This window comes from Dasypus novemcinctus, chromosome 7 (assembly GCF_030445035.2).
Source record: "Dasypus novemcinctus isolate mDasNov1 chromosome 7, mDasNov1.1.hap2, whole genome shotgun sequence".
Classification (NCBI taxonomy): Eukaryota; Metazoa; Chordata; class Mammalia; order Cingulata; family Dasypodidae; genus Dasypus; species Dasypus novemcinctus.
In genome coordinates this window covers 118,225,100-118,238,240 of record NC_080679.1, presented here as the reverse complement: position 1 = coordinate 118,238,240, position 13,141 = coordinate 118,225,100, and the positions used below count along the sequence as shown (strand labels likewise).

Here is a 13,141-nt window from a genome sequence, read left to right as displayed (position 1 = left end):
TAAGACAAGTTTTCTTTTTCATTTTTACTTTCTAAAACTATATTCTCTACTTCCTCTTAAAAACCTTAACTTGTAGTCTTCTCTAATTGTCTCAGCCTTAAGTGATCTTTCATATAGCTTCTGATTAATTGGCAGTTTTCTAATACTGTAAAACATCTGCATTGTTGATCTTGTCTTTTATTTAACTTTGTGTATGTTTGTCTTATCTTCTTTAGTGGCTTGTAAACAACTTAAAGACCCGGGCCTGGTGTTATACTTGCCAAAGGCTCAGCATAGGGCTTAGCCCACAGACACTACACAAAAAAGATACACTGGTTTGATAAAGCTGCTGTTTTTGTGAGAGGGAAAATGAGAAATCAGACAAGGTAGCAGAGTAGGTTAGTGGAGTGTTGTTAGCTTAAATCAGCTCTGCACTTTACCTCAGGGCAATTTTCTTAAACTCTGAAAGAGTTTTCAAGGAAATGGTGATAGTATTATTTACTTTGCAGCCTTGTTTTAAAGTTTAGAGATATGTGTGACCATGTATATGGTAGCTCTTTATTATGTGGTCTTCTCTTTTAGTTATAAGGATAAATTAACCATGGTAGTTTCAGTGGGCAGTCTGGTTGACCTACATAATTTGTCATCTAGACTCTATGGCCACTGTGAATTTATTCTTTTGCATGGTTGGTTAATGTTCTGGCCAAGAATTTTTTTCCTCCAGTAAAAGGATGATAAAATAAATCATGATTTATTCATACAGTAGAAAACTATGCAACTCTTGAACAAAATGACATGCAATTAGATGTGCTCATAAAAAGATACCAAGATATATAGCTAAATGAACAAGCAGAATAAAAATTTTAAAACCCAGAGAACTATACAACAGAAAGAGTGAATTCCAATATAAACTATGGACTACAGTCAGTAATACAACCATATCAATATTGTTTCACCAATTGCAGTTATCTTACCACACCAATGCAAAATGTTCACAATAGGGAAAACTATATGGGAGGGGGAGCCCTGAATCTTCCACGTGACTTCTTTACAGACCCACAGGTGCTGCAACAACCACCAGAATTTAATGGAAAACAAAAAGAATATTTGACCAAGCATATTTTTGCATTAGAGAATTACAATATATTTGTTTTGGGGAATTATGAGGTTTTAGCCAATTTCATTCACAATTTGTGGGAATTTATAACTTCTCTTTGCCCTATCTTAATAAAGAACAGTTTGATAAAGAATAAAATGGATGTAAAATGTTGAGCTTGCAAATATTTTGAGAGAATCCATTATATCTTATTAAAGTAGGTCTAGAAAAGGTCAGCGAACTATAGTGGTCCAGCTGCTTATTTTTGAAAGTAAAGTTTTAAAACACAGCCACTCCCATTGATTTATATGTTGTCTGTGGCTGTTTTAGAGCTACAACAGCAGAGCTGAGTTGTGACAGAAACAATGTGACTTGCAAGCCTAAAATATTTACTTTCTGTCCCTTTATGAAAAAGTTTGCTCATCCCTTGGTCTAGGAAAATTGTTACTTTGAAATTTGTTTTTTGCCTAAGTATATTGTATGTTTTTAAGAATACAGTATTATTCTTTGCTTTAATACTTTGTTTTGAACTGGACTTCCACAGGGAGAGTAAATTTCTGAGATTATAAAAAGAATTTGATACAGCAATAATCTCAAAGGAAATCTTCTGATAGGCTAAGAAATGCCCTCTTGTTAATTTAAGAGTCAAAATAACAGAGCATTTGAAAGTGTGACTTCAAACCAGACTACCTGGAATCCAATTCTGCCTCCATCCTTGCTAGTTTTGCCATTTTGTGCAGGTTTTGTACCTCCTTGTGCCTCAGTTATCTCATCCGTATGTTGGGGATAATATAGGATTCATCTCATTTCATTATTATGAGGATTACATGAGCTAAAACCTCAGAAGTGCTTGGAAAATGCCTGGTGCACAGCATATGCTCAATATATATTAAACATTTACTATTGTTATTTAAATGGAATTGAAACCTCTTAGGGATGTTGTAAAGAGAATATGACACAATATGACACAATATACAAAAGTTTCTAGTATGGTGTGAGTACTCAGTAAATTATAATGGAATGAATTTGACAAATGATTATGTAACAGAAAATTGTGATTATTTATTTGATAGGTATGTATGAAAGTAAGGACTACTTTTGACTTGGCATAATTTTTTTCGTATTCCTCTCCTATGACCATCTCGGTTTTTTTCTGATTAATAGATGACAGCGTTTTAGACTGATTTTTAAAAAATTAGTAATAGTTCATCTACTCATAAAACGCATAGAAATAGAAAAACTTGTAACCTCTATAAGGACAGGGACCACATCTGTCTTCACCGCTATTATCCCAAAACCTAGTTCATATTAGATGCTAGATAAGTAGTAACTGAATGAATACCTTCTGATTTCGCCCACATCCTTAATTCAGTCTTATTTTCATCCATTAAAATAATGGAATTAATGGAATTATTTAAGGATAGTTCTACCATTATTTTATTATTTTATAAACCATTACTTCAGGTTTTATCCATAAACAAGAGTAGTTCCACTAAGGTGTATGTGGGTTTCTATATGTATATCTACAAAGAAAGCCTGAAAATTGGTTAATTCTTCCCTAACTGAAAGGCTGTAGATAGCACAGTAGGTCAGGGCACTGGGCTCTGTAGCAGTCTGCCTGGGGTCAAAACCCAGCTGATGCTCTTGATCAGGTTACTTCACCTCTTTTTTTTTTTCTTTTAAGTAAACACACTATAAAGGCCCCTTTTTTTGTATTGCTACAAATATAGGGAAAGTGACTGTACATGACCAAGGCAGGGGCTGGGCAGTAGGAATGGGGGAATGATGCCAGCTCAGACATTTTGGGAGTGGGACCCTGGACCAATACTCAGGAAAACCCTAGGAAGGCACCTGGGAAGTTGCTAGGCTGGGTTTGGACCAGAAAAGTAGAGACCACTCTGCACCCACTTTCACCACTGGCCTGCACTGGCCATTTTAGCAGCATGGTATGCCTGCTTCTTGCATAGTGGGATGGTGTAGATGACTCTCTTGTCATTTTCACACTGAGGTTGGAATGAAGGAGGAACTTTTTCATCAATAACAAGGTATTTGACTTGTAACTTGTTAGCAAACAGCTTGCTGAGGCAGCAGTGGCAGAAACACAAACATGCTGATTCATGCTGCTGAACCCTGCAAGGCTCTGAACTGGTGACATCAGGTACCCTAGTGCCACAGTCCCTGGAATATGAGTATACTCTTCTTGAAAGATAAGGGGAAGTGAGGTTGGCATGAATTGTGTTTGGTGAAATCATGGTTTCTGGTATTAATTCCAGGGTATTAGTAATAATAACAAGAATGCTTCTGCTGTCAAGATGCCTAGTTTCGAGGCTGAGACAGTGTCCAAATCTAGACGACATCAAGGCAGGGCTTTCCTCCTGAAGATTGGCTGCTTGCCATCTTTGGTTCCTCTGCCACGTGGCAAAGCACAATGCAACATCTGCTGGTCTTTTCCTTCTAGTCTAGGTTTTGCTGATTTCATCTTCTTGCTTCCATGGCTTTTTCTTACTACACCTCTTTGTGCATTAGTTTTCTTTTGTAAAATGAGAATGACAGTCATAATACTTTCTTTCTAAGGTAATTGTGCATTTTCTGAGGATTCAAGTTGATTGCTTAGAATGGTGCCTGACACATACTGTTAGCTGTTAGCTATTAATACTTAAATCACTACATTCCTTGATAGCTTAGCCTGAAGTTGAGATTAGTTTTGATCACATGTAAATAATTTTTATCTTTATGATTAGTCTTTTAAGGGGTTTATTATTTTGCTCATCAGTAATGGCTCTTAATCTCATAGCATTGGAGGTGTTGTGTTGGTAAACCTGTCTGGGTCTGGAAAATCTGCTGGAAGAAATACAATAGGTAAGTACCTGACTCTGTGTTCTCCCTGTTAGAGTGTACAGGAAAGTTGTGGATATCACGCACATGCACACGCACACAGTGGCACGAGCTTGGGTTTTTCTTTTCCCTTGTATTTTTAACTTTTCCTTTTGAAATAATATTAAAAAAAATTTTAAACGGTTCATATAATTCTCAAAGAGCCTTTACACAGATTCCCTAAATGTTAGCATAGTACCTAACTGCAATACAGTAATAAAAGTCAGGAATTAACAATGATATAATATAATCATCTGTAGAGCTTATTCAAATTTTGACATTTTCTTCACCCATCTTATTTTGGTCCTGGATAACTTGCTGCATTTAGTCATCATGTGTTGTTTCCTTTAATCTGGAACCATTGCTTTGTCTTGCCTTGTCTTTTATGACTGAGCCTTTGAAGTACTGTTCAGTTGTTTTATAGAATGTCCCTCAATTTGGGTTTGTCTTATCTTTCCTCATTGTTAAATTCTGGTTCGTATATTCTGTAGAAGTGATATTGTATTTTTAAAATTTTTTTTAAGCAAATCAATTTTATTGGTATGTATTAATAAAGCATATAATTCATCCAAAGAGTATAATCAGTGGTATTTGGTATAATCATATAGTTGTACATTCATCACTTCAGTAATTATTAGAGCATTTATTATTTCAATAGTAAAAAACAGACAAACAAGTAAACAAGAAAATTCTTCACCTCTCAAATATCTCTGTTTCTTCTGCTGTACAGAGCTGCTATTTCTGGCTATTCTTTTTTTTTTTTTTTTTTTTTTTTTAAACTTCTACAATTTAATTTAGAAGACAGGCAATCCAAAAGAAAGCCAGCCAAGACTTTGAACAAGAACGTCACAAAAGAAGATACCCAAATATCTGGCTATTCTTGCAGTTATTTATTTATTTATTAGCAGTTTTATTAAGATATATTCGCATACCATACAAGCTATCAAAAGTGTAAAATCAATGCCTTTTAGTGTAATCACAATGTTGTGCCTTCATCACCATAGAAATTTTTAGATTAGTGTATTGTATTAGGATACACATGATGTTGATTTGTATTACTAGTGATACTAAATTTAGCTCTTGGTTAAGGTGGTGTCTTGCCATGTTTCTCCAGTGTAAAAAGTTGCTAGTTTTTCCCTTTGTAAGTACTAAGTGTCTTGTGGAGAGATATTTTGAAACAATATAGATAAACCTGTATCTATCATGTTTTTGCCTATTAATTTTACTATTCACTGGATTCTTATCTGAAACAGTTACCACTGTGGTGGAAGCTTAGTTTTTTTTCCTCATTTTTAGATTTAACAGAAAGGCAGTGGAGCACAGCTTAATGATTTACCTCTGAATAGTTACTATAGATATTTAAAATGTATTGAATAGAATAGTGTTTTCTAAGCTAGTCCTAGTTGTTGCCCAGTGAGCTATGTCTAGAATTGGCTCACCTTTTTCTCACCTAGAGCAAATTTGTGTATACGAAACAATATGTATTTTGTGGGGGGAGAGGTAGAGGGATTTTGTTGAAAGGATTTCCTGCTGCTTAAAGAAAGTTTGGAAATAAGTGGATTTAATAGAACAAAAACATTGCACAGTCGGATAATCGATTAAAGTATTGAATATGGTTATTTAGTAGACAGAATATTATTTGGCTGTTTTTAAGGTCTTAAATGTTTTTGAGAGTGAGTTAATAAATTAAAGAGAATCATTATTATTCATGTACTGTGAACCAGCATTATTAGATAACATGGAACGTTAAAAAGTATAAATTATTTATTTTCAGTTTTCAAGAAATTCTTAACTATTTAGTAAATGAGATTTATAAAATGAAGTAACTAGAAAATAAAATAATACCATATGTAACCATAGTAGGTATTAAATTATATAAAGCAGAAGACAAGTTGCATAGAAATTCAGCAGAGTAGAGAGATGTTTTGTGGCAGAACTGGGACTTTAACAAAGCCTTGAAAATGGGGATGGTATTGGTGGAATATATATTAGAAATGATAAAGAGAGTTCCATTGGGGGTGGGCGGAAAAATATAAGCGATGCCCTAGAGGTGAAAAGAGCATTCTAAAATTGTACAATCTCAGATATCAAAATTGTATGAAGGTAAAAATAGCAAGTATGCATTTCAAAATTTAAAAACAAAGTGTCACATACTTTGTGTTTTATTACTATAATGTGTATAAATGTCTGGCTTGAGCATTGAGGTGAATATTTTTGGATTCATTTATTTATGCATTAACTCCTTCCTCTACTCCTGGAGCATGTGGATGGGATAGGGTATACCTTATCCTTTCATTTCTGTATACTCACTGCTTAGAATAGTATCTGATAATTGTTTGCTTTTAAATGAGTATATGTTGAATGAATTAATAAATGGAATACTTTAAATATTATTTTGATTTTTACAGGTTCCATTTGGTCTCTTGTTGGAGCCATGCTTTATGCTGTCTATATTGTCATGATTAAGAGAAAAGTAGATAGAGAAGATAAGTTGGATATTCCAATGTTCTTTGGTAAGAACATGTTTAACTTGCTAGGCTTATTGAAGAATTAACTTAGGGTTTTATTTTGGCTTTTTGGAGGGAATAGTGAAGTCTTTTATTTTACCTTTCATAAGATTCTTTCTTTAAAAGTCATAAGATTTTAAAGATTATGAAACCGATCTCAATATTTTTCTTTTGCCTTTTCCTGCATAGTTTTGTGCACTTCTTATGAGGGAATACCTGTTCCCTATATGCCAGGTAAACAGACTTCTAAAACCTATTTTTGCAGCAATGTTTTCAGCTTGTGAGTCAGATACTTTCCTCACTGATATGGTAAAATTATGCTATTTTAAGCATGTGAGAGTATATCTGCTTTATTTTGCCATATTTGAATCATTGGAAGCATAGAATTGGGAAAACTGCCCTAAGGTGGTATTAGTAATACTGTTTTAATCTATTTGCTTATTTTCCCTAAAGATTGTAGAGCCATTTAAAAGCTTTGCATGTGCACATTATCTTGAAGACAGACTCTTTTATGGACTGATTGTCAAATTACCCAATTAGCATCAGTTCATCTATTTTAATAAACTACCTGTTATGACTTATAAATTCTCCTTTGCTTAAAATCAGCCCAGGAAAGAACTTGTGGCATTTGTGGGTTGTAAAGAAAAGCATATTAACAAGGTATCTTCCCAAAGATAACTGAATATCAATAAATCAAGAAAGCCTGTTGACGAAGGTTTAAGTGCTCCTTACAGGGAATCAGGAAGCTTGGATTCTAGCTTTTGTAATGTCGTTTATATTATATTCATCTGAAAAATGAGAAAGTTGGACTTGCTCCTGGGAGGATTGGGGGAAGTGGAGTTACACGTGGCCCTGGTTCTTATACATTCTTTGCTCCTTCAAGTGGAAGGGTTTGCTTGGTTTCTGCATCAATTTAATTTGTAGAAAATATTTTTTTTCTGCTAAAAATAGTTTAAATACCTGCACCTAAAGATAAGCAAAAATATAACATTTGGAAAACCACCAGACTGGGTGGTTGCCAGCTCAAGTTCCTTTTAAGTATAGAATTCAGCAGATCTACTTGTAAAAAAAATAAAGAGTGCTTTAATGGCGTCTTATTACAGAGTTATAGACAATTCCATCTGGAATGGAATGGAATGCTAATATTCTTTGAGTGTTCTCCTTATAGGTAAATAAATGGTTAGGTCAGTGGCACTTTTTTTTTTTTTTAATCATTGACAACTTGTAAGAAAAATTGCTTAATTGACTTTGGTTTTGTAATAGACAGGATTTGGATGAGAAGAAGTAGTTAGGACTGGGATGTAGAGGGTTCTTTGGGCAAGGGAGTGTGAGCAGAGGCATTTCAGGAAACAGTGAGTACAACTGAGTGTATGAATATGATTGTGCTGGAGGGTTCTCCTCAGGGAAGAGCAGGAAGGTATGCAGGACCAGGTTCTGGAGGGTCTGTAGTATAGGTGAAGCCATTTGAACATTAGTCTGTAGAGAATAAATGAGGACTGTGGACTGTGTGACTCGTTGTTAATTTATATGGGATTTCATAGCCTTGGCAGTTCTGGACCGGAAAATAGATATACCCACTTTTGGTGTTTCAATTAGAACAGTTTTTAATGTTATTCAAGCATTTTGAGGTCACGAGTTCCTTCTATATGTTCTTTTGTTTGTTTTTATTTTCTTTTTGCTATATATCTTAAGTTGTCTTCCTTAGAAGCAGAATCTGAGACAGGGATTCAGTGCAGGTAATTTATTGAGGGAGTGCTCTGCAGGAAAACCTGATAAGGGAGTGAGGGAAGCAAGATAAAGAAGGGGAAGCCTAGAGGTACAGACCAGTTTATAAACTCTTTTTGGAATTCAAAAATAATTCCAAACTGCCATAGACTGCATATTATTAGTTGTTAAAATCAGTAATCCCTTCTCTTCAAATTATTTTATTTTTTTCGACATTTAAATGACCGCAGTAGTAGTACAATGTAGTTGTTCCATACATTGTAGATAGTTGAGCCTCAAAGACTCATTGATCCCCAGTGAGTGTTTCATACAGTTTTGCTAGTGTTCAGATATTCATGGGACTGACTTTAAAACAAACAAATTTACATTAAGGAAACTTGTTGGAACCCTTGGTACAAAATCTAATGTTTTCTAATGTTTTCTAAGTCTAGAAAATCTAAATAAGTCATAATGAGTAATTTTTCTCTCTTTTATATATATTTAGGTTTTGTAGGTCTGTTTAATTTGCTGCTCTTATGGCCAGGTTTCTTTTTACTTCATTATACTGGATTTGAAGACTTTGAGTTTCCCAATAAAGTAGTATTAATGTGCATTGTCATTAATGGCCTTATTGGAACAGTTCTCTCCGAGTTCCTGTGGTTGTGGTAGGTCCTGTTTATTTATTACCTTATGGTTTATTAGTTTATCTAATGGACATCCAAATGTACTTGATTTGCATCCCAAGTATTAATGTACCAGTTCTGAACCTGGGGGACTTTGCTTTAGGAGTCTGGACATTGAGATCATCTGTTTGGTTGTTCATGGACTTTTTTGTCTTGTTTATTCTCAGAACATTTCATATGGGTAAGCCAGATATATAAACTCTGATTAATTTGTGATGTTAATGTATTTTTAAAGTGAATTGTTAAAGTTATCTTAAAATAGTCTGAAGGCAATATCATGAATGGGTGGTTGTTTTTTTTTTAAAAAGATTTATTTATTTAACCTCTAAACAAGAGTAGATTATGTGTATTTTTATGTACTTGGCATTTTCCACAAATTGTTGTCTTGAAAATCCATACACATCAGCACTTAGATTCAACTCATTTTTTTCTGAGGGCTTCATAATATTCCAATCCATGGAATATATCCAGTGGATATAGCATATGTTTAATCAGTTGCTTTCTGAGAGACATTTAATGTTTCCAACCTTTTGTTTGGAAATAATAAGATGTTGAACATCCTCATGTATCTTCACATATCTGTCCACTTATTTTATAGGATATATGCTTTTGAGTGGAAAATACTGAGTCAAAACATATGTGGACTTGAAATTTTGATAGTTGCAAAATCATTCACCAGAGAGGGAACACCATTTATATTTCCATTTGTATCTGAGTGTTTATTGTGAAATAGTTAAATTGGACACTCAAAGTCATACATTGTGATCAAAGCTTTGTTTATCCTTACTTAGGATGGATTCTTCAGGACCTCAAGAAGCTGTATTTTTCAGATATACCTCTACACTGAGGCCTTTCAGAGTACTTATGATAACAAGTCAGTAGCAGTAGGTTAATCAGTAAGCAGACATTACATCCCTCAAATTCTAGGTGGTGGTGTTAACTCAGAACAAGTATAAGAATCATGTCTACATATTTTGTCTCCTTTATGTCATAAAGAAATATTTAAATCAAAAGCCATAATCTTTGCACATTCGATGATTTTTTTTGGGAGAGGCAAAGGTAATGTATATTTCACTATAAAAGAACAATAAATGTCAGCTTATTTAATCAAGTCCTGTGTGGTATATTACCGATGTAAAAGTGCAGTTGATGAAATTTTTGTTAAAGGTGTGCACTTATCGCATTGCTTACTTTTTAAAAAAATCTAAGTGTGCTTTTAAGTCCATGTACTAATATAGATGTTAGATAATAAGATATAATTCTCTGTCTCAGCATTTCCCAATGTGTATGTCCCTCAAATGCATCAGCTATCTTGGAAAAAGCTGGATCAAGTCAGACAGGTTTCTTTTTTACACTGCCTCTCAGACTCTTTATTATAGTACTTTGCATTGTAAATCTCCAAGAACATGTGCTGCATTTTAAAAACTTATTTGACCCCTGAACCTTCTTTTCACAGAGGAGCTCATGAAACCACAAACTCTTAAATTCTCTTTACCACATCACTAAGAGCTAATGGGCCAGCTTCTGTTGAATACTTCTTGTGACACTTTATCAAGAAATAGCTCCTTTTATTGCAGGGCACCATTATTAATCCTAAAATATACTGAACTAGAATTTATTTGCCTCTAACTTCCATGAGTCTTTGTTCTTAATTCTACACATTCTGGTTTTATCTTGGCCTATAATTCTTTTTCCTCTTATACACCCAGATTATCAGGCTCTATAATGGCTGTCTCTCTTTGGTATAATATTTTCCTTCCAGTAAATCTAAATGAAATTATATGCAGATTGATTTTTCAAAATTCCATACCAACATTGATATCAAATTCAAGGTGAAAATAACATTAAGAGCTTGGCTTTTGATCAGGACGATTGCTAAAAAAAAACATAGACAACAAGGAAATATCCTTAAAAAAAATACTCAATTTTTTTTTGTGCTAATACAAACTAAAAGAAAAACACACATGTAAAGACTATTTTAGTTTTCCTGAGACTGAGATGTTTTGCTTTCGTGACAGAGTCAAATAAGTCAGTGTTGTAAGGTATTGTCCTGCAATCTAAATAAAGCTGTTTGCTTTGCTATGTATCGTTATTATAAAACTGTAAAGCTCTATTTGACAGTTTAAAAGAGTTAATGAAATATATACTGTACATATAAAGTTGAGTATAATCTGTAAGTAGATCTTGAAAAGAGTATTGAAGTACTTTGAACTTTTTATACTTGTTTTTATATATGTGGATTTTTAATATTTGAAGATAAACTTTAAGAATCTTGATAATTTTGTTATGTCTTAGTCCTTCCTCAGCTTTTACTTTTGCTCCTTAAGTCTGTATTTTAGGATAGAAAATCTTTATTCAGTGTTTTCCTTTGGTTCTTTTTTAAAATGTGGAAATGTATATTTTCTCCTTGTTTTTGTAGGGGCTGCTTTCTTACCTCGTCATTGATAGGCACACTTGCACTAAGCCTTACAATACCTCTGTCCATAATAGCTGACATGTGTATGCAAAAGGTAAGGCAAACTATAAGAGGTTTTAGGTATATTATTAAAACAGAGCTAATAAATGTTAAGGGATGTAACTACATAGTATGAGAACAACTGGGAATATAATAAATATCGAGGTGCTTACTATGTAGAAATATAAAAAGTTATTAAAAAATTGATACTCTTTTTTAGCTTTTCAATTTTTTTCTAAGTTTCTGAGTTAAGGGCATTATCTCTATATAATAGTTCTTCAGTTTTTGAGCTGATTATATTTCAAATGTTCTTTGCTAAGTCAGTCCACTGAAGCAGTTGATTTTTTTAACATATAAGTAGTAGCAGTTTAATTTCTAGGGTAAATGCCAAAGGTTCCTTAAAATTATCCTAATATTACTATAGATAGAAGCACCACATGTATAATGTTGCTTCACAGTGAATGCTCATTTCCATCAACCACAGCAAGTACTTCTTCCCTCTTCTGTGAAGTCCTGGTCTGGGTGTGGGGGTTCTTGTGACAAATACAAAGAGAATCTGGGGTATCCTTACCTACCAGCAGCCTAGAAGGGGGAGGCATTTCTTCAGTGTTCTGAGGGTAACAGGAAGAAAAGAGGTGTGCCATTAGCTAACGTTAAAAGATGTATTGTAGTCATTTATCACTTGGTCCAATATTTGTAAGCTTTTAACAACCAAGTAGTAAGTAACAAAAAGGGGTGTGTGTGCATAAATTTGGTTTAATGTAATTTGAAGAGGGAAATACTTAAAAGCTCATAGGCTTATAATTTGTAGAGGCTATATTCAGATTTTTAAATCTGTTTTTATTGAGGTTTTGTGCAGGTTTTAGGACAAAGGCAAAATACTCTCAGTAATTTGTACTGTATGTGCCTCTTTATTTAAAAAACATTTCTGAGCTGATATTTAATTTTGTTTTATGGCACAGTAAATTCTTACTTGTCATGGTTAAAGAATGGAAATCTCCTTAATTGAGAATTTTCTTATATACTGTGTATTTTCAAAGAATGTGGATATTTTAGCATATATACTAAAGTTGAACATCACTTGGTTCTTTTAGAGATTTAAATAATATCCAGGTCCTTTTACCTCTCAGGAATCATAATTCTGAATATCAACCAAAATTGAAATGGGAAGTGTGGCTTATTTTAGAGGATTTTGGTAGACTTCTGTATAAATTAGCTTTTATTATATTGATATTTTTAACACATCATTGTTTAAGGATTTGAAAAACAAATAGAAGATTAATTCCAGGGACTTTTCTTACAGAACTTCACAGAGGATCTAATTTTAGTAAATGATTTTATGGCAAAACATAAGAAAAGGGAAATGTTTCTGTAAACATAACTGATTAGAGCAACATAATCAAACAGTCTTTTCTTAATTGTCTTTACATCTAGAACTGGGAAACCAGTTAAATGAGTATGTGGCCTTTGGTGGGGACTGAGAGTAGAGACCCAACCAGACACCTGTAAAAAATAGTCTAAGAGCTGTAACAGAAACATGATAGGAGAAATATTCCACTTTCGCAGACTTTTTTTTTTTCCATTTTTAAAATTATCTTTTTTTTTTTAAAAAGATACATAGATCATACAAAATTTCATAGACTTTTTAGTTCTAATAGCCAGGCGTATTTGTATGTCGTTTCTGAAGTTTTAGCATTTATTGGCATTATTTATTATGCTTGAAACAAATTATTTTATCCTATTTATATTTGATATTTTGTGCAATATGAAGCTTTCCTGATCACATTCAGATTTTGTTTTAGACATATTGAGGAATTAGATTCTTTTGGTTTATATAGGCAGT

The 13,141-nt window shown here is 33.4% G+C and overlaps 1 protein-coding gene across 1 annotated transcript in view; it reads left to right on the top strand.

Moving 5' to 3' along the window:
- The window catches only part of SLC35F5 (solute carrier family 35 member F5), a 41,277-nt gene that overhangs the window by 16,798 nt on the left and 11,338 nt on the right, over nucleotides 1-13,141 (top strand). Inside the window, exons 10-13 of the mRNA XM_071216480.1 lie at nucleotides 3,870-3,934; nucleotides 6,358-6,462; nucleotides 8,666-8,825; nucleotides 11,263-11,353. Coding sequence (XP_071072581.1) covers nucleotides 3,870-3,934; nucleotides 6,358-6,462; nucleotides 8,666-8,825; nucleotides 11,263-11,353 — 421 coding nt within the window. The remainder of the gene's footprint in view (nucleotides 1-3,869; nucleotides 3,935-6,357; nucleotides 6,463-8,665; nucleotides 8,826-11,262; nucleotides 11,354-13,141) is intronic.